Source organism: Acartia tonsa, chromosome 8 (genome assembly GCF_053477335.1).
Source record: "Acartia tonsa isolate MP-2025a chromosome 8, ASM5347733v1, whole genome shotgun sequence".
NCBI classification, from domain to species: domain Eukaryota; kingdom Metazoa; phylum Arthropoda; class Copepoda; order Calanoida; family Acartiidae; genus Acartia; species Acartia tonsa.
This window is the reverse complement of record NC_137267.1, coordinates 1,541,235-1,568,363: the sequence shown is the minus strand read 5'-3', so window position 1 is coordinate 1,568,363 and position 27,129 is coordinate 1,541,235. Positions and strand designations below refer to the sequence as shown.

The 27,129-nt window shown below is 35.5% G+C and overlaps 2 protein-coding genes across 2 annotated transcripts; both read left to right on the top strand.

Moving 5' to 3' along the window:
• Positions 1-84: 84 nt before the first annotated feature.
• On the top strand, positions 85-5,646 carry LOC145325783 (uncharacterized). Its single transcript, XM_080168742.1, has 2 exons — positions 85-317; positions 4,462-5,646. The coding sequence occupies exons 1-2, from the start codon at positions 308-310 to the stop codon at positions 4,899-4,901; spliced, it is 450 nt and encodes a 149-aa protein (XP_080024868.1). The 5' UTR covers positions 85-307; the 3' UTR covers positions 4,902-5,646.
• Positions 5,647-6,466: 820 nt separating this feature from the next.
• LOC145325558 (huntingtin-interacting protein 1-like) lies at positions 6,467-23,178 on the top strand. The gene is made up of 15 exons (XM_080168531.1): positions 6,467-6,619; positions 6,978-7,035; positions 8,160-8,261; positions 8,788-8,845; positions 8,964-9,007; positions 9,329-9,420; positions 10,178-10,255; positions 18,988-19,089; positions 19,483-19,553; positions 20,096-20,187; positions 20,970-21,048; positions 21,521-21,605; positions 21,855-21,921; positions 22,087-22,147; positions 23,062-23,178. Exons 1-15 carry the CDS (start codon positions 6,544-6,546, stop codon positions 23,176-23,178), a joined length of 1,182 nt encoding a protein of 393 aa, XP_080024657.1. The 5' UTR covers positions 6,467-6,543.
• The last annotated feature ends 3,951 nt before the right edge of the window (positions 23,179-27,129 follow it).

Below are 27,129 nucleotides of genomic sequence, written 5' to 3'. Positions count from 1 at the left end.
ATAATACCTAATCTTACATTTTTACCCAGCAATAAACACCTTTTTCTCATTCGTTGGCTTTAAACTTTAAGGACTTCAAATTAATATTGATTGGTTTGTGCAAACTAGCAGTATCAAAACTTTGTTACTCATAAATTAATTTACGGAATGTGTAAATTATGAATCAATATAGGGAATGTTCATCAATTTATCGTCCATAGTCATATCCCTAAAAAATATTATATTTTGAACTGTAGGGGCCACGAGAGAGGGGGTGGAAGGGATTACGGAGGGGGTGGAGGGCGCGGTGGCTCAGGGGGTAGAGATTATGATAGCAGGTAATCATTTGTCGGGTTAGGGAACAGATTTAGAATATAAATGGATATTATGACAGGGGAAAATTTGGCGTCAATTTTATATAGGTTGCTAACATGGATTTATTACTTAGATCTTTCACCAGATTTTCATGCTTTTTAATCAAGTGCAGTGGACTAAAATAACAATTCTCCCCTTCCAACTCCCATTACCTCACTACTGGATGAACGAACTGACCAATAAATATGTTAGCAAGCTAAGTTGAAGACAATTGTTCCCCTGCCATAATATCCACAATCCACATATATTCTAAATCCATTCTTCTAAAATAGTATCAGTCTAGAATTGTAGAGCTTAGGTTAGACATTTGTCTTTTTGTCCGTTAGCAGGGGTGTATATTCTGCATGGGATCCCCGGCTCAGGGGGGGGGGGGGAATAAAAAATAAGTGGTTGGAGGGAAAAAAATGTAAAAATTAAGGAAACTGAAAACATTTTTTCCATCTCGCCCCCCTCCTTGGTTAAAAAAACTAAAAAAATGTTTGGTAGGAGGGATAAAAAAATAAAATATAGAGTTCTTTAAATATTTTTCTATTTCCCCCCCTACTTTTTAAGAAAAATCTAGGGGGGAAAAAAATAAAAAAATTTGTAGCAGGGGAAAAAAAATAAATCTTGTGCAGAATATACACCCCTGTCCGTTAGAAATTTCACACATTTTGTACAATACATTATTACTTACCAATCCACATTGGGGCAAATCAACCAAAAAGGGGATTTAATTATTTAGTACCCTTTAAATTCATCTCACAAAAATTTCATTTTATACTTTTTTGTAGGTAATTTAACAACAAACAAATTTGCTTTTATGTTTTTTTCTGTCATTTGAAAGAAACATGGAGATAAAGGTCATTTTATGAAGGTAGATAGAAAATTACCAGATTAACCCCTCCCGAAAATAGCCCCCCCTTACCATATCCATCTATCTATCCATCAATCTATCCATCATGATCTATCTATCCATATATCTATCCATCTGTCTATCCATCTATCTATCCATCTATCTATCCATCTATCTATCCATCTATCTATCCATCAATCTATCCATCTATCTATCCATCTATCTATCCATCTTTCTATCTATCTATCTATCCATCTATCTATCCATCTATCTATCCATCTATCTATCCATCTATCTATCCATCTATCTATCCATCTATCTATCCATCTATCTATCCATCTATCTATCCATCTATCTATCCATCTATCTATCCATCTATCTATCCATCTATCTATCCATCTATCTATCCATATATCTATCTATCTATCCATCTATCCATCTATCTATCTATCCATCTATCTATCCATCTCTCTATCCATCTCTCTATCCATCTATATATCGATCCATCTATCTATCCATCAACTATTCATCTCTTTATCCATCAACTATCAATTTATCCATCCATCAATCTATCCCTCTATCTATCCATATATCTATTCATCTACCTATCCATCTATCTATCCATCAACTATATTGAATTTCGTGTTTAAAATGTCTAATTAGGGGTTTTGGTTATCAGAGCAATAGCGCAGCTACCCTATCACTAGCTTTTTGGGCTCTTTAAAGTGTAACTAGGTTAATTGTAGTCCGATTTTAGTGTTCAAAGTGTCAAATTTGGGGTCATGGAATTCATTTCAGTAGGAGGGGAGGGGATGGTGTAAATGGGGGTGGATGGGGATCCTTATTTTAGCAAGCTACAAGTTTCACTTTATTTTTATGTTAAATAAATCCATTATAAATGTGGGCATGATTAACATAAATTTTTATTAACTAATATCTATATTTATAATGATATTATGATTCTTGTTTACTGTTTATATGTATACTAGCGGCTTCGACCCTAGCCTCTAGGGGATTTGCCCTAAGAGGTAATTAAACAAGGATGACAACATCCATGAAAGAAGCGAAGCTCTGAAATGGAAGGACAAACGAACATTAACACTTGTGAAGTGTCAGAACTGAATATTAATGCATGTCTATACAAAATTGTAATTAAAACTGATTAAATACATGTTACTGTTTAAGGACATACTGACGTTTTAAGGACTTGATTATAGAGATGCTTTGCTTATAACAATAGACGTTATTGAAATAGGAATCAGTATTCAAAAAATCAGATGAATAGGATATTTTTAACATTCAAAACCATTATTTGTTGTCAAAAAAGTAAAAATCAGCTTGTTATAAATGGATGTAAGGACTTTCTGGTAACGATTATAGAGTTGCTGTGGTTTCTAAGTCGTACCTAACTGTTGTAGAAATCAGCATGAAAAGTTTGAGATCGATAGGACAATTCTAGCCTGTTTAAGTTAAGTAAAAGAGCTAATTGTACCAGACGTACGGACGGACCGACCCTAATTATAGAAATATGAAAAAATTGAGGGGGATTTTTATTTTTGAAAAAGATCTTTAAACAACCACAGGACCAGTAGATATATTCCCTGAAGAGTATTCAATCAGTTTAGTGGTTAGCGAGATCTTAAGGGATGGGCGGACAGACAATCAGACATCAAGCTACTTTGTATTATATATTAACACCTAGGGATCTCAGGAACAAATCAATAACCGATTAATATGTACATCCCCAATATTGATACATATTTAATAAATTATATTACAAAATTATTTGTCTGTAGATGACAATTAGTGGTTGAAAAGTTTTGACACTCATCTTAATGAACCAACCAATAAAAAATCAATTGAATTTCCTGAAGTTCTTATGCTAACGAATATAAAAACGTTATTATAAAACTTTGAAGTTTGGGGACTAGTGTAATTAACAGTCCCCTCCCTTTCTAAATAAAACTGCTGACTTTAAACATGAATACCCTGTAACTACATAATTTAAAAACAAAGCATTACCAATAGACAGACAGATAGACTACTTGCTAATTCCAATTTAGAATGATTATAAGAACCTCACGTTATTTGCATATTAACTTTACCTTTCCGCAGTGAGGTAGGGGACATTGGGCTGTTTATAACACTAGTCCCCAAAGTTTTACAGTTGTGTGTTCAAACGTTTTAACTACTAACTTTAATCTACACAAGGGGTAATTTTGTGTATTATCATTGGGGATGTACAACAATTTATTGACCTTTGTCTTATCCCTTTAGATCCCTGATATTTGAAATAATCTATAGAAACGATTATTTAGTTACATTAAAACATCAAACATAAAGAGGTTTAAATTTAGGTTTAGCCCCCCTCTCCTTTCCATCATTAAGTGCAATAGAACTTGAAAATATTTATTATTAACTTTAATTCTAAGTCAGAATAGATATTTCACAATATGTCTATGTTTTTGTTTCTTTTATTTATTTGAATTATATCTTAAGTTTTGACTTTAAAAGCGCATTTAAACGCCTTTTCTTACAAGCTTTTCGTGCACCCACGTTCAGAAAACGGGCTAAAAACCCCTACGGGGGCGCGGGGGGGTAAATGAAACCAGTACTGGCGATTAAAATATGTCTTTGGGTAATCAAATATCGCTTTTTTAGCCAGTGGCAACCGGTGAAAACATGTTTCCTCTTACTGTCTTCTATAATGTTGATTAAAAAACAAACAAATAAAAACTAAAATCTTGACTTCAACTAGAATTATTTAGGACTAGTTTCTTCAATTTGTGTTTTTTCTTTTATACTGTCAAAATATATGTAATGCATGACTCATCAGAAGTTATTTTGTCTAATTACGTTAATTCTAAGAGATTTTATAATACTTTTAAAATTGTTGGTGAAACACAAAAAGTATGCCCTTTTCTGTAAGAAAATTTTTGCATTTCTTGACTTCCATGCATTAGAATGCTTACTTAAAAAGCGTATTTTTACGATTCCTTTAAAATCTGATGTACATTGGGTATGATAATACTCATAGAATGTTTAAAACTTGATTTGGGGGTGGTGAATTGTTGCCCCTTGTTGCCCCTATGTGCAATCTAAAAAAAATTAAGATAATGACTCTCCCCATGATCAGGGTTATGTTTGAGGAAGATTGTAATACTTATTTATCGAATCGTATTATAAACTGCTTTCCGCGGATATAAAAATGTGCAATTATAAGATTAAAACCATTTTTAGCCCAAAGATAATCATTGTTCTTGTTTCTCTAGGAGTCGAGGTGACTATGACAGCAGAGGCCAACAACACAGGGGAGACGATGGGGGCTATGGGGGAGGTGGTGGTGGATACGGTGGCAGAGGGGGCAGTGGTGGCTATAGTGGGGGAGGAGGAGGGGGTGGTTACAGTGGTGGTGGAGGGGGTGGATATAGGGGAGGTGGCAGCAGTGGTGGGGGATTCCGAGGAGGAAGCTCTGGCAGTGAAGGAGGGAGCTATAGAGGTGGTGGGGGAGGAGGGGGATTTAGAGGAGGCAGTGGAGGGAGTTATAGAGGAGGAAGGGGAGGTGGCGGTGGGGATGGTTATGGTGGTGGTAGAGGGGGAGGAGGTCATTATGGGGGAGGAGGAGGGGGAGGCTACCGAGGGGAACGCTATTAAGCACTCTAAATGTGGAAGTTGTTTGAAACCTGTGTATAGAATGACCGCTGCAAGCTGAGCTTTCTCTTTCTCTGTGCGTATTTGTCGGAAAGGAAGCTCTCTATCATGCATTCATAATTTGTGTTGTAATTTTTTAAGTATCAGACTTTCCCTTTATTCTTCTTATATTTCGAAATTAATATTTTTTCTAAGTTTACAAAATAAAACTGTAAATAATTTGTTTGAGGTTTTTTCAATCAATATAAAGCTTGATAGATTTGAATAGTGTGGGTTAACGGTAATGTTTTCGTGATAATGCACTCTTCATGTCGTTAAGGATAATCGCTAAATCAGTTATTTTTCATTATTTTTATCAAAAGTTTTACATTTTTTTAGTCTTTTACCCCGGTACTTAATTTATTTTTGATTCACTAATTGAAAAAATATAGAGGATCTAGAAAGTTTTTAAGTGTTTTAATTGCTTAAATTTTGAACAGCCCTTTTCATTTTATATTTTTTATTGTCCACAAAAAGCGAATTTTCAACGGTATGAGGAAAAACTAACTGCTTTTACTAGACGAAATTACTTCAATAAGAATTTATTTTCAAAGGAACGTCGATAATTTTACAAAAGAAAAAATATTTTTGAGTTGTTAATTGAGAATGATATCCTACCTAATATTTTGGCATTTGTATTATTGTCGGATGAAAGTAACAATTTAATTTTTTTTTTTTTTTATTGAATTAGATCTTTAATTGTAACCAAAAGTCAATATTTAGGTGACTTTCTCTGATTTTCATACAGGGTAAAAGAAAATAAACTTTTAACAAAAGTAGAGGCCAAAATTTTTTTTTGTGTTGATAGGTATCATACATTGCTTTTCATGGCTTTTGTTTGTTAATATATTAAGACGATGCGTTATCAGGATTTCGAAACTTGAATTATCCAAATTTCCCACTCTCACTCTCTATCTTTAGGTTTTAAATGCATAGATCATTAGATCAGGATGTTTTAAAGTTCTTATTTCTCATAAGGGATAGTTCTATAAAAAAATCATTTGTATAAAAATGGCATGTTTTCAAGAAATTAGGAAAAAAATTGAAAGAAGACATTTTCTCATTAAATGGGTTTCTAACCTCCCATTAAAAATAGCTTAAAACCATCACAGGACACTAGGAATATTGCCTGAAATGAAAAGTACAACCTAATCGGTATAGCAGCCTAAGCTAAAGAATGATAGACATTAGATTATAAGTTTTCGTATAAAAATGATGAGATTTTATTTATACCTATAGAACTAACCCTTTTATTTTTCTTAATTTATTTTGATATTGGAAGAATTTTTATTATCCAAAAATGCGCATTTTTTAATACAAATCTTGGAACTTTTAACATCTCTGACATTTGAAATGCAAAAAAAACGGTGGCACTTTACCTCTCTTCTATTTCTTTAGGTTTTCTGATTGTCGATTCATTAGCTTTATAAGGAAATGATCGACCTTTAATGTATTTTAAAATATCTCTTTCAAATATCACATTGATTTAAGATACCATTTAATTTATCTTATTTATGTTAAAAAACACTTAATAAAAATACCAGCTTAATATTTTTTCTACACATAATACTTATTGTTTAATTTTTACATGTACAATGAAAAATTGTTTTTCAGAAATGATAATTTGTATATAGATAAGTTGGTGATAATGTAATGTTATAAAAATGAGTTTACGTGAGCAGGCCAAACAGAGCTTACCCAGGGTTCTTAGAACCAGCTTCTCACAAGCAAACGCCATAGGTAACCCTTAAAATAAAGTAACAGGGTGTTTATCTGTTTGTACTGAAGGATCTTTTAATCGCTGAACAGATAAGGTCCTTTCTCCTGTCTGTACAATGTAGCTTCTCACAGGTCCTTGGAAGGTTTTTAACTATTTTAAAGAAAGGTACCTCAACCCTCCCAAAAGAGATATCTCTCCTAGAAAAAATGACCCATCTCCAAAAAATTTATTCCATTTACCTTTTAAAACTAGATTTTAAAGTGAGGGGGGGGGGGTGACTTATTATCCCATCCTTAAGTGCCTCTAGAGTCCTCAAGAAGCTTAGCCGCAAGCAATTTTAAACGAAAACAATTTTTTTTATTCAAAATTCTAATTTAGATTTAGAAAGAGAACAGTTTGAACGTGAACAGTTAAATGCCATCACTAAAGCATTAAGGTTAGTAGAACTATTTTAATGAATATAGCATATACGTGGATATATTGACAGGGGAAAATTTGTCGTCAATTTAGGTTGGTAATATGGACCTCATTTAATGGCCATTTTGTTCATCCAGTAGAAGGGGAGAGGAAGGGCTGAAGGAGGTAAATGTTGTTGTTTTTTGGCCAGCTGTCAGAATTTCTTAACATAAAAATCTGGTGCAACATCCAAGCGGCAATAACGATTACTATATTTTATATTTACTCAAAGTACCGCGTTAATAAAATTTTAGGGGTAATAAGGGTTAAGCCCATGGAAAATGAATTGAGTTACATCTCTAAATATGATGAATACAATATAACCACATCTGTATATTATAAGGTTTTTTTTTTAATGCAACCATCTCGTAATCAATGTATAAATGGCACGTAGAATTCGAATTTCGATCTGAAATTTTGCATTAGTTATCCTTGGTAGGTCTATTTTCCCTAAATCGAACAAAAAGTTGGAAAAATAACGGCTAACAGCTGGCGGCACAGCAGTTTTGCCATTTTTTGGGCTATTTTCAATGCAAATCATCACGAAACCTATCTCCACATAATACTATTTTCTGCTCCAAAATGTTTTCAAACGGTTCTAGCCGGTAGTTGCTGGTACTAGAAATCTGAAAATGTTGTTTTTGTATCATTTCACATGATTTAAAGCAAAGATATGTTTCAAAAAGTTGATTCCTACGTAATTTATGACAGATTTGCCCTAAAAATAGCCAAAAACGGCTAAACGGCTGAGCCGTTAGCCGTTACTTTTTTAACTTTTTTGTTCGATTTAGGGAAAATAGACCTACCAAGAATTACGCATGCAGAATTTTAGATCGAAATTCGAATTCTAAGTGCCATTTATACATTGATTACGAGATGGTTGCATTAAACCCCCCCCCCCCCCTTTAATAATTATCGATTTAAAAGTATTTTAATCTTACATGGTTAGGTATTTTCAAACTAGGAGTGTTCAATTTTTTCCAACAATTAATTTCAATCTAAACTGCTTTTGTTTATCATTATTGGAGGTGTACAACAATTTATTCTAAATCGTCTTATCTCTTAAAATCACTGGTTTAATCTTGATTTAACTTTATATTTTAGTATAATTGAGAGTCCGGTGAAAGAGAAGCATGTTCGGACAATTATCATTGGGACATTCAAACAGAAAAGTTCAGGATTCCTGTGGACGCTTGTTTCCAGCAAGTAAGTGGAGTAGTTATTTAGCACATAGTATTATAGACAGTTTCCGCGGATATTAAAATTAAAATTTTTTAGTCACAAAAGGCCGACTGCCCAGGCGAACAAAACTAGTAGGTACCTATTAATCATATAATGTAAGGATTTTTTTTATATTTGTGGAAAATTGTTTGTAAGACAATGCTATGCATATTATTAATGTTTTAATCTAGCGGATATTAATCGGTTACGAAGGGAAAAGGGATTATTGGATTGTTCCATGTTGTTTTGTTTACCTAAGAATGTGTCATAACACGAAGTACATTCGGTCGATGTGTTGGGAAGGTGATAGGTTAGAATCTTGGCCCAATATCGCGTTACAAATAAAGGCACTAAAAAAAGTCCGGGAAATAAATAGATTAGGGGAAATATCTAGTTGTGGTAAAAAGTGTTGGAACTCCATGATAATGATACTTTTTTCCTATGTTCTCGGTAGTTTTTATGATTTGTTAAGCTTCGAATTTTTGTGTAAGATTAATGCTTGTTATTTTAGAGCTCCGCTGCACGGGAATCCGATTGTCTGTTGGAAATTTTGCTGCATCCTCCACAAGGTGTTGAGAGACGGACATGGCAGGGCTGTACCTGAAGCTACTAGGTTAGTAATCTATAGGATAGGTAGTAGCGCAGCTATTCTATGATTAGGTTATTATTTGCTGCATCCTTCACAAGGTGCTGAGGGACGGACATGGCAGGGCTGTACCTGAGGCCACTAGGTTAGTAATCTATAGGATAGGTAGTAGCGCAGCTATTCAATAAATAGGTTTAATATTTGCTGCATCCTTCACAAGGTGCTAAGGGACGGACATGGCAGGGCTGTACCTGAGGGCACTAGGTTAGTAATATTAGGATGGGTAGTAGCGCAGCTATTCTATAATTAGGGTAATATTGTAGACACTTCTGCGTTTGTCCACTCCGACGTTTGTCACTCTTGCCCTTGTCCCTCCTGTGTATGTCCACTTCGATGTTTGTCACTTCTGCGTTTGTCCCGGAACCCTATGATGGACACCTACATTAAATATTATTTATTACTTCAGGCACATAGGTCTGTTAGAGGATCTTGGAAAGTTATGGGGGCATCTGAAGGAAGGATATGGAAGACTTATTAGCTTATATTGTTCATTACTAGGTACGTATCATTATTAGTTTTTTAATGAACCTAAGAACCTTCAAAAAATGATCTTAAAACAGTCTGTCCCATGTTTTTCTTAATATAAATTTTTTGGATGTTAATGTTTCGCAGTAAGGGTGTCATTAAGAAGAATTAAAAATCGTAAATAATAGTGATTTATCGCATTGTATCATAGACAGCTTTCCGCGGATAGTAAATGAAAATTTTTATTTTAGCCCTGAGGGGCTCAGGTCCGGGCTAATATAACTGGTATTAATTTTTAAAAAAATTTATTTTAATATTCGTGTAAAATTGTCTCCAGTACGAAGCTATACATGATTTTTTAGTATGGCTGAGAACCTGTTCTTATCCAGCAGATATTAACCGGTTTCGAAGCCATACTGGAAAAAAAGGTTCTGTAAGTAAATATTAGAAACAGATTTCTCAATGCAAAGGCGTAAGTTTTTAACTAATCTTGTTCTGTAGGTATTTTTATTCAGTCACAAAATTGAAGTTTCACAAGAAGTATGAAGCATTTCCTGTTATAAATTAATCTGTTTTTTATTCAGTTACAAAATTAAAGTTTCACAAGAAGTATAAAGCATTTCCTGTTATAAATTAATCTGTTTTTTATTCAGTTACAAAATTAAAGTTTCACAAGAAGTATAAAGCATTTCCTGTTATAAATTAATCTGTTTTTTATTCAGTTACAAAATTAAAGTTTCACAAGAAGTATAAAGCATTTCCTGTTATAAATTAATCTGTTTTTTTTCAGTTACAAAATTGAAGTTTCACAAGAAGTATGAAGCATTTCCTGGAAGTCTGGCTATGGATAAAGATGAACTTCTTAAGGAAAATAAAGACTTCAATATATTATTGATTGGCTGGAATTTATGTCTTTTTTTTTATCAAAAAAGGGTTGGTTACTTATGCGAGGGGAAGGTGAAATACCTTTATGGAACAGGCTCTTTATGCGCTGCTAACACCAACACTTTACTCACCCATCTTTAAGCTGCCTAAGGCACAATCTGTAAATACAAATATAATTTAAAACCCCGATAGGATGATACACTCTGAAATGGTCAATATAATGAAAATCTCAATGCCAACCATATTCAATCAATCAATAAACTACAAAGCATTTAGACATGATATGATATAATTTTATTAACATAAAATTAAACAGATTAATAAATAAATAAATAAACAAACAATCACACATCATCTTGATAACCTAAAACATACATATATAAATTAATAAGGAATAAACAGAATATGTTGCATTAAATATTATCTCTCCCCTTGTTCTTTTCTTCTTTCTTCTCCTCCTCACAAAGCTCTCTTCTCCTTCCTGACCTTCCTCTCCTTCTGCTCCCCGCTGTTTCCCAGCTCTTGGAACACTTGAAACTGCCCCTTTAAAAGGTGGTGTTTCCCGTGCAGCTCCTCGTACATCTGAAGCATGTCCTTCCTCTCCTGTCTCCACTCCTGCCTCTGTCTCTGCCATTCCTTGCTCTCCTCCCATTGAGCCTCCCTCTCCCTACGAAGAGAACGAGACTCCGCCCGAGACCTGGCCTCATACACCGCCACTACGTTGTCCTTACGTCGGACATCCTCTTGGGCACGCTCCAGCTCCTTAACAAGAGCATCCCTCTCCTTCCGGATACGCTGAAGATCGGCCTCCCTGTCTCTAACCGTACCTTTCAAGTCCGAGATCTGCCGGATCATAGCACGCACAGTGCCAGCCTCCATTTGAATGGTGGAGATCTGATTTCCGCTGGAATCACGCTGAACACGACCACGACCACGGCCACGTCCCTTGCCAGCCTTGACAGGTCCAGCCTCCTGCTCCTGCCCTACAGACACCGACCGTCCGCGCTTCGCACCTCTGGACACGTTCACCGCCTTCTCCTTGCCCGACACAGCCTGCACAGCTCCTGGAGCCTCACCCTTGGCCTGCCCTTTCAGCTTCTTGGGCTTGGGCACCTCCATCACGTAGCCAAGAGACTCTAAGAGCTCACAGCAGCCACGGTTCTGGCAAAAGCCAGCCGTGGACCACAGGGGCAACGGCATCACATCCCCCACTGGGACGGATGGCGTGTGCTCCACGTCAAAGCCGGATGTGTGAAGACGCAGAAGCCTAGCTTCGTAGCGTTTCACACCTTCACAAGACATCATAGCACCCAGGCCCTGATCAGCGGAAAATTCCGCATAGCAGGGGCCATGGACAACCCAACTACGGGATTGTCTTGCCATAAAGTTTCTGTGCAAGTTAAGCACCCCGAAACCATAGGCAACGGCCTGGGACCAGATGAACTTGTTCACGGCAAAGACGTGCTCCCAGTACATGAAGCTCGCAGGGATGAAACGCACGGTTGGTATTACAACCTGGTGCTTCGTCCCTACGAAAGACTTCATGACATTATCGACAAGATTACATCCAGCAGCTGCGACTCAGTCTTCTCGCAGCAGGTGATCCAAGTCACTTCCTGCGGCCAGTTGCTACCCTCCTCAACGTCTGATATAACCGTATGAACGGTTCCCTCCAGAAGGCAGATCTCCCTGGGCTTGCAGATGTCCATAACTTGGTCAGCCATAGCCAAACTAGAAATTTTATAACAAATGTTATCATGTCATAATAACTAGATAGTCTCTGGGATTAATAGAACTGAGGCAATACGATTCCTAACACTTTTTATTGTGCTCTAATACATTGCTTAAGTCAAAGAAAAAGAATTAACACTTTTTATTGTGCTAAAGCGAATATGTTGAAATCAAAAGAAAAACATTTAACTAATTTTCGATTGAAAACAAACAAAGAAACTGATAGAACTAATATCCTCAACACTTTTTAATGTGTTGTAGTAAACTAATAAACTAAAATAAATTGAAATTATTGTAGCTATACTAGTCACTATTTATGAATATGGTTTTCATTGCGAAAATAATACAAAATAAAACAAATGTATGTAAACATTAACTAATCGACTATTTTCACTCAAAAAGATAAGAAAAATGTGCATAAAAAAAACATTATTAGTTAGCTAATTTCACCTTTTTTTTACAATTGAATTTCGTTTACGAAAATTGTGTATTTCATAGACCTAAACAAACCAAGTATGAACAAAAAATCTTTAAAAGGTTTTTCATTACCTTAGAATGATTGCTAGATTACTTGTTGTAAATTCGAGTAATGAAACTGGAATGATTTTATGTCCAAAAAAATACACAAAAAGTAAAATTAACCTATTTTATTCACATTTTTAAGTAATTTATAACTATTTCCGCTAATTGTATTACACGTAAGCGGTTTATACTACGCAGCTCAAAACTCCAGATATGCGCTGAATGCCGCGTTCAATTTTTATGCGTAGTAAAGCATAGAATTGCAGCCATTCCCGATCGTGTTATTTGCCAAGAATGAAAGTTGTCGCCTAATCCCTGTTGATACATAAAAATAAAATACGTTTTTACACGCAATAATGTCGCATTTGCAATTTTTATTGTGCAATGGACAAAATAAAATCAATTTATATACAAATAAATTATTATACATACTTTAGGCTTAAAACAAGAAAAACTTTAGTGTTTTAGTGACTTTTTACAGTCCCTTGATTGCACTAAAGATCTCCTTTGGAATCTTTCCACTCTGCATTGATTCCATCAGGTTCTGACTGTTGGCACCAAGCTTAGTCAGTGGATCTGCTATTTGATACCTCCCTTCCAGCCAAATCAATTGCTGTAGCTCCTTTGCTTTCAGCATCTGCTTGATAACACCAATTTCTCTCCTCAATTTCCTTTCTTGTACGTCAGTGGTGGAATGGACACTCTCAAATGTGTCCTTGTTATCAATGATTGCTCTAACTGGTATCACACCATCCTTGCCAAGCAACTGTTCAAGAGTCCACTTGAATGCAATTGCAGCATCGAGACCTTTGGTTAGACTGATTGCTTCTGCAGCCAGGGTGGAAGTAACCACTCTATCAATCTTATTCGCCCTCCAGTCAATTGGAGCACATCTTCCATCTTCTGGTCTTACTAAAAACAGCACATATCCTTGAGTACTATCAGTACCTCCATTCAGGTTTCCATATGAAGCATCTGTAAACAACCAGATCTCGCATTTGCTGATGTCGCCTAGGTTAGAAAAGCGAAGCACTGCATCGTTCTTCTTCAGGTTCACTAGAGAGGTCTTTGCATACTTTAAATCAGCAACCGTACCTCCTTTGAAATGAGTTGAGCATGCAATCATATTGAAGGATAGGTCTGGACGGGTAGAACGAACCGTCCAATTCAATTGACCTGTCATCTTTCTCAGCAAAGACAGCTCATCAAATGTCATCTCCGCCTTTGTCTGTTTCATCCTTAGTGGATCCAAGACTGGAACTGTTATTCCTTCTACGTAGTCAGATTGATCCAAGGTTACACCACTCTTGTCCTGGTTTAACTGGAAACCAGTGTACATAAAACTTCCACGCTCTGATTTGCCTACCTTGAAGGTGTTCAGAATTTGTGGCAGTATGGTGTTATGGAAATATTCTCCACCTGCGTTTAGGAAATCATCAACATGCAATCCAACTAATGCTTCTAACACACCATCTCTCATCAGGAAAAACAGCCCTGAATCATATGTGCACTTCTCAAAGCCTAAACTTGTTAACACTTCTTCTACTCTCGTATACCATTGTCTACTCGCATCTCTTAAACCATACAAGCATTTGTTTAGAAGCCACAGAATGTCAATTTTATTAGCTTCTTTCGGCGGCTTAACATATACTTTCCTTTCTAGACGTGTGCCTTGAAGAAAGGCACTCTTCACATCTACCGTTTCTATTGCCCAGCCTTTGGCAGAAGCAATAGCTAGCAGGATCCTTAGCGAGTATTTTTGCATAGTTGGGGACTCCTTTGGATGTTCATCTTCCTCTTGAAATCCTCTAGCCGTCAGTCTAGCTTTGACATCTTTGCCTTTCATGGTAAGCACCCAAGTAGTAGTAATCCTATTTTGACCTTCATCCTTGACTTCTTGATAGGTGTCAAAATCTTTTAACTTTTGCAATTCTGCTTCTTTTGCAGCAATACATTCTTCAGAATCTTTCATTTCTCTTGGCATCATTGCTGCCAAGACTTCTTCATGAACCCATGTGGCAAGTATTTGCTCTTCGTTCAAGCTTACTAAGTTATCATCCGCTTCTGTTGTGATCTCTTTACCATTATCTAGTCTTATTTCATAAGCTTGCTCTTGTTCTTCTGCCATAGGTTCTGTTTCTTTCCTTACTTCTTGTCTAGCAAAATCTGCTGAGAATTGTTTGCCGCTATCCAACTTCACATTGTACCAATGCTTATACTTGCCCACTTTCTTGCCTGCTTGACCAAGCACAACACCTCTCTCCCATTTTCCATTGTCCTTAAACTCAATCCTCTGATTGGTCTTGAACTTTTCTGGACTTGCGAGAGTGCGTGTATGCTCGCTATCATTTTCCATTGTCGAAGGTATAGTTGCTGTTGTTGTTGTATCAGCAGTAGAGGTTTCATTGGTTTCAGGTTCTACACCCTTCTCTATGTCCCTATCATCTCCATCATTGACTTCTTCTCTTGCCTCTTGGAAATTCTCCGCTTCTTCATCAGATGATTCTTCCAATTTGAATGCTTTTCTTGCTTCTTGGACTGCTGGTTTTTGCTCTAGCAACTCACCCCTCTTGATCTTTTCCAGCTGTTCTTCTTCATCTTTCAACCTTTCCGAGAGTGTTTGCCCAGCCGGCCATAACCTGTTGGCACTCACTCTGACGTAGCTTGATGAAGTTCTGATACCGATCACTTTTCCATCCTGGAAAATGACCTTAGCTGGCCCTAGCCATTTATCATCCTTGTCTCTCCTGTAGTAAACAAGTTCTCCAGGTTTGTAGTCTCTGTTTACTGCTCTCATCTTCAGCCTCAGTGCTAATTTCAGCTTCTCACACTTTTCAGCTTTAGCAAAAGCAGCTCTTGTTCCATGTAAAGCTTTAATGTTATCAATTAAGGCTCTGCTTGTTGGTTCAACCTGGGAAGCTGGAATAGGATCCGTCATGATACTTGGTAACCTTGGAGCTCTCCCAAAAGTTAGCTCAAACGCTGTGTATCCATAAACATTGGTCAGTGAGTTTTTAACTGCACAGGCCCAAGCAATTATCTGCTCTAATGGCATTTCAGGATAATCTCTTTCTAGGCATTGACCTACGTTATCACAAGTATGATGACCTTTTTCCTGATGCCCGTTTTGCCACAGACTACATGCAGCAGTTGTTGCATGATAGATGTTTAGCATGGCACATACTTCCTTTATTGGTTCATTCACAAATTCACCTCCATTATCCGTTAGGATTATATCAGGAGCTGTGAAATATCTGATCCAATCTGAGAATAGCTTCTTGACGATTGTTTCTGGTTTCTTATTTGTTATTACTGAGCCCACTGTGTATCGCGTAAACATGTCTATGAAGTATAACACGTAATGTTTGTCATCCCATTTCTTAAGATCCATTGTAAGAATGTGATTAAAGTCTTTTGCCATTGGAAGGCTAACTGCCGGTTTGTCCGGATTTCGCTTTCTGAGTATACATCCCTCACATCCATCAATTATCTTATCAATCATTGCGCTAAACTTTGGATCCCATTGTTCTGCTGACTTCAGCAGATTAACAAAAACTTTCTTTGGCCTATGGCCAAACTGCTTATGCAGCTTCTGTAAAAGCTTCAGTTGGGTATCTTCATTCTCCTCTAACATATTCACTGAGTATATTTCTTGCATTAGCATTGTGTCATTGTGTTCGTTATCCCCAAATAGATTGAGAATAAAATGACCTGCAGATGTTGTGTCTACTCTTATTGGCTTGCCATTTACAGTTGCTGTATCGTCTGCCATGTTGAGGGATATACCTAACTGTTTCATGTGTGCCTTGGACATGAGCAATGGAATGTCGGAGTTGATCACATCCACCGTTATGAGATGACGTTCTCCTGCTACTATGATTGGAATCGTGTATGCTTGTAATGTTGGCAATATTCCTTGGTTCCCAAATTGAAAGGTTTTCTTACTTTTGTACGGACCTTTAATTTGGTTTTTAAGCTCACTAGGAACTGACGACAGAAAGATATCCATCCATTTCTTTCCAGCCACGGATGCCGTGCAACAAGAATCTAATGCGGCACAATTAATCGACTCCGCTGTGAACCTGCTTAGTTCTTCCTTGTTGGTTGTAAATAGCACCTTCTCAATCTGATCTGTCTGGCTGTCATCGTTCTCTTCCTCTGGCTCTTGTATAACGTTCTCAAATTGTGATAGAAGCGCATCTTCTTCATCTGAGTTTTGTGTTTGTATTAAAAACACTTTTCCCTTTTTACGGTTTGCATAGTTTGCACTATTTTGCGTGTTATTTCCGCCGTTTTGTCCATTTACAGATCTTTTATAATCTGGGCAATCCCTTTGAAAATGTCTGAATGAACCACAATGCTTACATTTAAGTGGTTTACCAGTCGCGGGATTTATTTGGTTCATGTTGGCATCCCTGTTATTGGGAACATTACGAGCGCCATTCTGAACATTGTTGGACGACGACTTTCGCGTATTATAATTATTTGTATAATTCTTTTTATATGAATTATTCTTTTGCCACGCAGCGAAAGCTTCTTGGTGGTCCGCAATAAAAGCATCGGCGCTAGAACTGACTGGATCACCTGTACAAATATTGCCAAGACTATCTGACAACATTTCTTTTATCTTTCGCTTAACTGCGGCATACATTGTCCCTTTACCAGCTTCTTTTTCAATATCAATCACGGCTTTAACTAAAGTAGCCTGTGTATGATCAAGCTTGGCTGACAGGGCTACCATAAACGCGCTACACGTATCCGTAAAAGTTATGCCAGATTGCTTACATTTGTTGTAATATCTTTCATGTTCCTTCAAATAATCCAAAATAGTCTGTCCTGGACGTCTCCTGAAGTTAAAGATCTTTTCAAATGCTTCAAGTTCGTCTATCCTTGTCTCCTTACCTATGTGGTTATCTAAAAAGCTGATAACCTTGTCAACTCCCTGGGGATCCCCTATTAAAGATTCAACCGGGTGGACATTAAATAAATCGGTTTGGATTAGATTGCCAAAATTTATCGATTCGTCAGGGACGGCAAAGGCCAACATCGCCCCTTGCTTCTCGGGCTTATAGTCCGTTATCCCCTTCCATAGTAACACGTTGTTCTTGTACGCTTCATAGGTTTGAAAGTTGTTCAAATTCGGCGCCTCCGCCCCTACCTTACAGTTGTCCGCCATTTTTGCTTTCCTACCCGGGGTTTTTGTACACCTTTTTATAGGTTATTTCGACACAATCCTTGTTAGCACACTACTTTTTATTGTAGTTATTATTGTTGCGCTACTTACACCTAACTATACACCTTTATTTATTAAGGATAGAGAGGCTGTTATTGCTATGCTATTTATAGCACCAATTATTGAAAAAGAAGAACACTAGTTAACTAGCTGCGCTACCTATTCTTTATTATAGGCTTGTTAACAATTAAAAACACACTCTTTGCGAGCTCTAATAAGGATTTATTATGCTTAGTAACACTATTATTTCTACTTAATAGTTCAGCTCACTGGATAAGTGACATAAAATATTGGCTCATAAAGTACTTGGTTTTTCATATAGTGCCGTAGATCTTTTTCTTATAATTCTCGCTTTATAGAAAATTATAAAAAGAAAATGCTCTGCTACTACTTAAATAGCCACCAAATACCTTTATGGAACAGGCTCTTTATGCGCTGCTAACACCAACACTTTACTCACCCATCTTTAAGCTGCCTAAGGCACAATCTGTAAATACAAATATAATTTAAAACCCCGATAGGATGATACACTCTGAAATGGTCAATATAATGAAAATCTCAATGCCAACCATATTCAATCAATCAATAAACTACAAAGCATTTAGACATGATATGATATAATTTTATTAACATAAAATTAAACAGATTAATAAATAAATAAATAAACAAACAATCACACATCATCTTGATAACCTAAAACATACATATATAAATTAATAAGGAATAAACAGAATATGTTGCAGAAGGAAGGTGGCTTATAATAAACCACCTCAAGGCTAAAATATTGAATATAAGCATTAAACAATTCCAGGACCTATGTGAAGCTTCCCTAAATTAGAGAACTCAATCCGTTCAGTTGTTTGCGAGATTTGAACGGTCAAACTTCTAAAACCTTACAGAAAACCTCAGTAAGGTTTTCTACGTAATAGGACTAGCGGCTACGCCCCTTGAAGGTACTTGATGGAGGGGTTGGAGGGCGAAAGTAGGTATATCCTCCATTTTTAATCTAAGTTTAAAAAGAAAAAGTTTTTTTGAGGGTTTCCAAGGAGATTTTTCTTTAATGATAGTTATATACCTCCCCATGACAAATAAGAAGCTTCTCTGGAAAGGAGAACCAAATCGGTCCAGTGGTTAGCGAGATCCACTGCTCCACACACAAACACACACATACACAGACAACCTGTTACTTGTATATAAGAATTGAAGTCTCTATTTTTGATTGAAATAGGCTGGAAATAATGACGGGGGTATTTTCTATGAAATGTGCATCGAGTTTCTGGATTATCTTGAGGATTTACTTAATCTACAGAAAGGAATCTTTGATAGCCTAGGTAACCATTTTGCCTCCAAGTTTTCTCTTAAATTCATATGATTTGATTTCTCTATTAAATTTTTCCTGGAAATTGCAACCTATTGGGACCAGCACTTTTTGAAATCTCAAGCTTCAACAAAAAAATACCCATTAATATTATAGTCCTTTTGCTTCGCCCCTGGCCTTTTTGAAAGGCCGGGAGAGGTAATGAAAACGGCAAAAAACAAATACTTTGTTAAGGCTTCCCTGAACAATACAACTCATTTGGTCCTGGACTTTCCGAGATCTTTAGCATTAGACAAAAAAAAACTCTACATCTAAATTAGTTCCTTTGCCCCTTGTAAAGGCGGGAGAATGCAGCAAAAAAGCCTAAATCCACCTTAAAAAAACCCCTTAACTCTTGATATTATAGATATGTCTAAATCGAACAGTATGACGAACAGTGGACAGTGTAGACTAGCTCCTCTTATTATTTGTATTCAGGTAGTGATTTTTTAATAGCAAAGCTTCTTTATAATTTACATTGTCTGTCCGTCAGTCCGTCCATAACGCTTTGGGGTTATTTATTTTCTCGGATGCTATTAAAGATAGACAGCTAAAATTTTTAGTGAAGATTCCTATGATATTTGCATCGAATCTATACACTAACATTGTTTTGTTCGTCTGACGGTCGGTCATGCTTCATGTTATGAGAACAGAACATCTGCTCTATAAATAACTTTAGTCTTATGGAAGTTTCAAAATGATGCTTTCTGTTTATGGGATGTGTTTTCGACACAAACGTATTTTTTATATATACAATATGTATATTAATATAGAATCATACCTTGTTTACCTAACGGACGTTTAGACAATACTAGTATCCTTTTACGTCAATATTGAAAACCCTTGTATAGATTTTATCATCCTTGTTTCCACCAGGGGGGGGGGGGGGGAGGAGACATTGGACACAATTCTCCCAAAAGTTTTAAATTATATTTTTACAAATATCTTAAGAAATTGATCATTTTTTTGTATAATTTTAGGATAGTGCTCATTTGTATGATTACTCTGTGAAAATTATCTTTCTACTGCATCAACACTTACCCCCAGATACATTATCTGGACATACCTCCAGGTAAATAGGATATTTTAGTAGTGTAGTTACTTTAAAACTAGGGTATTTTGCAAGATTTTGGTATAGGAAGGACAGAAAAGCTATATTTTGCTATGTGAGAACAAAAAATGCTATATTATGCAAGATTTTGCTATATGAAGCTTCTCTATTACAAGGGTAAGTCCGTATGTCTGTAGAAATTATTTCTATACACCCAGATACTTTATCTGTATTCAAGGAGGGAGGGGACATTGTTTGCGCTGTTTATGAAACTAGCCCCCAAAGTTTTATAATAACGTTTTCTTATTCGTTTGTTCATCAACTTTTAGAGCTGTCATTGATTTTGATTGTTTGGTTCATTTAGTTGAGTTTCCAAACGTTTCAACCACTGATTGTAATCTACAGAAGGGATAATGTTGGGTATAATCATTTGGGATGTACATAAATTTATCGGCCATTGTCTCATTGTCTTATCTCTTTAGATCCCTGGTAGATTATATATTCTGGTAGAATATATTTCTTTTGGCTAATAACCTATAATTTTCTGGGAGAAAAGGGACATTGGAAGTGTAAATTACACTGGTACCCAAAGTTTCGTGTAATGTTCCCTTGAAGTGTAAATTGCATCGGTACCCAAAGTGTTATAAAAAAAACGTTCCCTCATTAGTTTACTTAAAAACTTTTGTTATACCTTAATTGGTTGGTATAAACCTGCAATGCCAAATAAATTTTTCAATTCAAATAGTTGTTCCCCTGTATATTAATAAAATGAAAAAAATATTACCTATAGCTTATATTTTAAGGTTTTTGATGCTGTTTCCACAACTACGAAAATTTTACTCAACCTGTTCCAATCTTCAGTATTTCAAACATTTAGTTCAGGTATGATATCATATTTTTATATGATAATTTATCGTTCATTGTCTTATCCCTTACCCATTAGTTACCTCATACGGAAGAGGCTGCTGGTACTTTAACGCCCGTTGTAAAACAACCTAGGATAACTAATATAAGGGTGGATAAATATCTCCTTTTCTGTCCTAACACACGGGATATTAGGTTAAGTAATACCCATCAGACAACCATCTCTTTGATTGCACATACTTTGTATGGAAGTCCTAACAGTGCTTGGTAATAAGTTGCGCAGTGGCATTCCCCCATACTCTAACTATTATTTTTGCGCACCTGACATAGCAGCATTAGGAACCATTTTAACGGCTTTAGTTATAACGCAGCGTTAAGACGAGATTCGAAACTCTCACCTCCCTGACGACGAAAGGGTGCGCTATGTGTTGACCCAGTTTCGCGGTTTGTCTTATCCTTTAAAATCCCTGTAAAAATATTATGTTTGTAGGTACCTGGACTGCCGGACCAGCCGCCAAACTTTCTAGTAGCCGCCGAGCTGCGACAGCATGTCACACCTGTAGCTGTCGTTCCAGGAATTCATAAAAAAAACTAATCTTTAAAATAAACGGATAACCAAAGGTTTTAGATCAATTTTGTCAATATTTGAACTTTTAATATTTCCTTTTTTTCCTTTGCGAAGCTCTAAATACAGAAGGAAGAACAAACAAATATATAGGATTCAGTAAAAGATTTTTTAGGATTGATTATGGTAACTGTTACGGACGGACGGGCCGACCCTAATTATAGAAAAGGTTTTTTTATGAATGAAACTTTTCGTGTAGAACCTGTAGAAGATCCTGAACCTGATACTTCTGACAGTCTTATACCTATAGCAGATGATAAGGATAGGTAAGTGTTATTCCAGTTTGGCTTCCAAACCGATTAATATCCGCTGGATAAGAACCGGTTCTCAGCCATACTGAAAATGAAATCATGTGTAGCATCGTATTTCAGACAATTTTACACAAATATTATATTATATAATCAAACCTGTTATAATTAGATACTTTTCAGGTATATTGACCAGCTGTTAGCAGAGGTTGAAAATCTTCAGCTTAGAGTTACTCAGTTAGAGGTACATTTTCTTTACTTTAGCCTTTAAGTTATTAACAACATATAGGGAGATAGTACATTCATGCAATTTCCCCTCGTTTTGCTTAGAATGGAGATAATTGAGTAGCTTGAATACTATATTCACGAACATTATATCAGTACCTACATTCCTGAATCCTTACCTATTTAGGTAAATGGAACAAAAATCCAAGATATTTTAAATTTAGGTTAGGTAAGAAAACTTTGCGGAAATTAAATTTGTAGGTATGCCTCTTTTGGTCAATTTTGATGTAGAAACTTACTTTTAATGTTTTTTCTTAAGTTTTTTCTCTGAATACACTATGTCTATTCAGTATTCATAAAGACATTATTTAAGATGATTCAGCAAGTTGGGGACCGAACTCCAAAAACATATAATTAGATATATGACAAAACAAACTTAAGCAAAAATGCACTTAACCCCTGCGAGCTTCCCACCTTGCCCTCTTGGGTCAGTCCACGACTTACTGAATCATCTTAAATAATGTCCTTGTGAATAGACACAGTGTATTCAAGGAAAAAAACCTAAATTAAAACAATTAAAGGTAAGTTTCTACATCAAAATATAGCCAAAAAGGCCTAAAAACCCATTTTGGCAGGGTTTTTCTAACCTAACCAAAAAAAAAAAAATTTGGATTTGTTTGCCCCTTAGATGTAGTATATATAGAACTAGGCTTATGTACCAAGTTTTAAGATTCTAGCTCAATATTTGGACCATTTGCTCACTGTTAAAGTTCAGATGTCATTGCCCACCCCCCCCCCCCTTTTAATCTGAAGGAGGGCTAGTTTTTAATCATCATTGGGGATATATATCAATTTATCGTCCATCTTCTAATGTCTTAACATTTCAAACAAAAAATATAACAATAGTTAATTTCTTAAACTTTATATTGTTAGGATGAGAAACGGCGGTTAGAACTGCTGCTTGGTGAGGCGCATGATGCTATCAGCATTGAAAGATCTGCCTCGCAGAGGCTACGCGCTGAACTTGGCGCTGCTCAGGAATGGATCTAGTAAACAGATGGATATGATAATAACAGGAAAAACTATCTGTAAACCTTCTTTGTTTTAAACACTTAGAGACACTAGAATTATTACCTATTAGAGGCATAATTTAATAAAATATCTACATGTAAACTTTTTTACATAAAAACTGTCATTTAACTTTTAAAAAAAGTTTATTATTTGACGAAATTTTTAAATACCTACCTCACTGTGAGCTACAATTGAATCAAGACAAAAGTAAGTGCCGAGCCCTGGGACCTATGTAGGGTGAAAATAGACATAAATCCTTGATGATTCCAGGTGGAGACAAAATATTTCAGCGGGGTCTTTTGGTTTTTTTTTCAATTTTAAGTTCTGAAATAAAATTGAAAAAAATATGAGAATCTTTAATAAAAAACAAACAAAAAATAATTTTCAATATTTTTTTTCACAAAAAGATACAAACAACTTATATACATACCATAAGCTTTAAAAAAATCATAATTTTCAAATTTAGACCTTTAATACAACGATTTTTAGAAAAAACCTAACAACAAATTCTAACATATTTCTGATCAACATAGCAATAAAACGTCTTTTGCAAAATCTTTATCATCAAAAATAAATGGCACTTACTAAAGACTTTTTTTCATTTATGCTTTTTCTTATCACATTAATTAACTTTAAAGATTGATTTTTTTTTAAAATAAAGGTTGCGTGATTTTTTTCTTTTTAATTAATTGCCTAATTTTAAGATTCAGACAAAAAACCTTACTACTTTATATTAAGGGATAATCTACTAGCAGCGGCTACGCCTCTAGAGGCATATGAGGCCCTTGGGTTGAGGGGGAAGTCAAACCCCCCCTTACAATTACAGTTTTTTTAATGAAAAAGTTAAAAGCATTTATTTTGGAGAGTTAATTCTCTTGGGATAGTGATGGTACCCTTCCCAAAATAGTTATAAACCTTACCAGGACATATGAGAAGCTACAATGTAAAGGAAAACCATCAGTTTCAGTGGTTAGTGAGATCCCTTGGTGCACAAAGACTCACATAGAACCTGTAACTTTATTATAAAGATACATATATACACAGAAACTCTACAATCAGAGTATGCCTGTTTGTTCATCTGTCTGTATAAAAACAATACAGAAAATATTTATTTGGTACTAGCAGCTACGCCCCTAGAGGCCTTTAGGGGCACTTAAGAGGGGAAGAAGGGGTTGAATTCAACAACTATATTTTTATTTTAGGCTTAAAAAGAAAAAGTATTTTTTTATATGTTGTGGGGTCCTTTTTTAAGGGGCGATTTCTCTTAGGGAGGTAGAGGTACCATCCCAAAAGAAGTTATAAACCTTCCAAGGACCAATGAGAAGCTACATAGTAAAGTAAAAAAAGAACCATATCGGTTCTTAAGCGTCAGAAAGATGGACAAACAGACATCAATATATTTTGTATCATAAAAGTGCTTTAAAGCAGGGAAAGAAATATCATCTAAAAAAAAAAATTTGCTATTGTTTAAAAGTTATATCCCTGTATAAAAAGATAGGATGTCCAGGTGTTTTTTTCTGTCTGTGCCTAAAGTTCTTGCTAACCGCTGGACCAATTTGGTTCTTCTTTATTGACCTATCTTTTAGACTGATAATAGGATCAACATATAAAGGAGTAGTTTAGTGTCTATTAGTATTAATCCTTATATAAAAGTAACAGTTTCTGTGTCTGTCTTTTTGTGTGTATATGTGTGTGGGAGTCTGTCGGTACCGAAGATTCTTTATAACCGCTTAACTGATGTAGTTCTCCTTTTGGTTCCAGCTTTTCATGGTCCTGAGAAGTTTTGAGTTTAGAAAAAATGAGTTCCTACCCAACATTTAAAAAAACTTTTTCTTTTACATACTACAACTGAAAGTAGGGGAGGGGTCAACTTCCCCCCACTTATCAAGGGCCCCTAGATGCCTCTAGGGGCAAAACCGCTAGTGATAAAATAATTTTTATCTTGAATTATGATTAAAGTGTTTTTTTTCAATTTTATAAAACATAATTGTAATTATCAACCTCAAAGAATATCCAGATTTAGGTAATTGGATTTAACAAGGAAAAAAAAGAAGACAACATCCATAATTAGTGAAGTTTAAAAGAATACAAATAAAGAAAATAGCAAGTGTAACATACAGATGCAAAGATATATTAATCAGAGCAAGATGGGACAATGGGCTGTTTATTAGACTAGTCCCCATAGTTCAATATAGCAATTTGTTATTCGTTGGCTTAACTACTTAGGGGACTTCTTGCGATTTTTGTTTGGTTGGTTTATTAAATTAAGTGCCCAACATTTCAACCATTAACTGAAACATAAAGAAGGGTTATCCATGTATCATATTTGGGAATGTAAATCAATTTAGCGGTCATTGTCTTATCCCTTTAGATCCCTGAATAGTATGTAACAATGATCAATGGTTCTGTTTTTCTATGTAGCTTCTCATTGGTCCTTGGAAGGTTTATAAATTTTTTGGGAGGATACCTCCACCATCCTAGGAGAAATCACCCCCTAAAAAAGGACCCAATTACACACACAAAAAATAACTTTTTCTTTTTAAGCCTAAAATAAAAATTATTGTAGAATTCAACCACTTCTTCCCCTCTCAAGTGCCCCTAAAGGCCTCTAGGGGCGTAGCCACTAGTACCAAATAAATATATTCTGTATTGTTTTTATACAGACTGATGTACAAACAGACATACTCTGATTGTAAAGCTTCTGTGTATATATGTATCTTTATAATAAAGTAACAGGTTCTATGCGAGTCTTTGTGCAGCAAGGGATCTCAATAACCACTGAAACGATATGGTTCTCCTTTACATGGTAGCTTCTCATATGTCCTGGTAAGGTTTATAACTATTTTGGGAAGGGTACCATCACTATCCCAAGAGAATTAACTCTCCAAAATAAATATTTTTAACTTTTTCTTTAAAAAAACTGTAATTTTAAGGGGGGGTTAGACTTCCCCCCCCAACCCAAGGGCCCCTATATGCCTCTAGAGGCATAGCCGCTGCTAGTATATTATTACCTGATATAAAGCAGTAAGGTTTTTTGTCTGAATCTCAAAATTGGGCAATGAATTATGAATAAAAAAATCACGCAACCTTTCTTTTCAAAAAAATCAATCTTTAAAGTTAAATAATGCAAAAAGTATAAGTTTAAATGAAAAAAAGTCTTTAGTAAGTGCTATTTATTTTTGATGATAAAAATTTTGCAAAAGACGTTTTATTGCTATGTTGATCAGAAATATGTTAGAATTTGTTGTTAGGTTTTTTCTAAAAATCGTTATATTAAAGGTCTAAATTTGAAAATTATGATTTTTTAAAGCTCATGGTATGTATATAAGTTGTTTGTATCTTTTTGTGAAAAAAAAATATTGAAAATTATTTTTTGTTTGTTTTTTATTAAAGATTTTCATATTTTTTTCAATTTTTTTTCAGAACTTAAAATTGAAAAAAAAACCAAAAGACCCCGCTGAAATATTTTGCCTCCACCTGGAATCATCAAGGATTTATGTCTATTTTCACCCTACATAGGTCCCAGGGCTCGGCACTTACTTTTGTCTTGATTCAATTGTAGCTCACAGTGACCTAGATAGATAAGATTCCTAATACCTACCCTTCCATAACATTAAAACTTTTTGCATTCATAAAAGTTTTTTTAAAATTTACGTAAAATTATTACCTAGGTACCCAACAGGGGTTTTCTTTAAAAAAATAGTGACATTAATACAATAGATGTAGAAAATATGTGGATATTAGAACAGGGGGGAAATTGTCGTAAAATTAGATTACTAATATGAAACTCATTTATTGGTTAGTACGTTCATCTAGTAGGAAGGACAGGATGGGGTAAAGGGGAAGAATCGTTATTTTAGCCCGCTGAGTGTCTTACTTTTTAGAGAACATGAAAATCTAGTGTAACATCCAAGTAATAATGGATATACC

Coding starts and splice junctions, on each gene's coding strand:
- LOC145325558 (XM_080168531.1), top strand. CDS start 6,544: ATGAGTTTACGTGAGCAGGCCAAACAGAGCTTACCCAGGGTTCTTAGA. Junction 19,090..19,482: donor AGGAATCTTTGATAGCCTAG/GTAACCATTTTG, acceptor TTGATATTATAG/ATATGTCTAAATCGAACAGT. Junction 21,922..22,086: donor ATAGCAGATGATAAGGATAG/GTAAGTGTTATT, acceptor GATACTTTTCAG/GTATATTGACCAGCTGTTAG.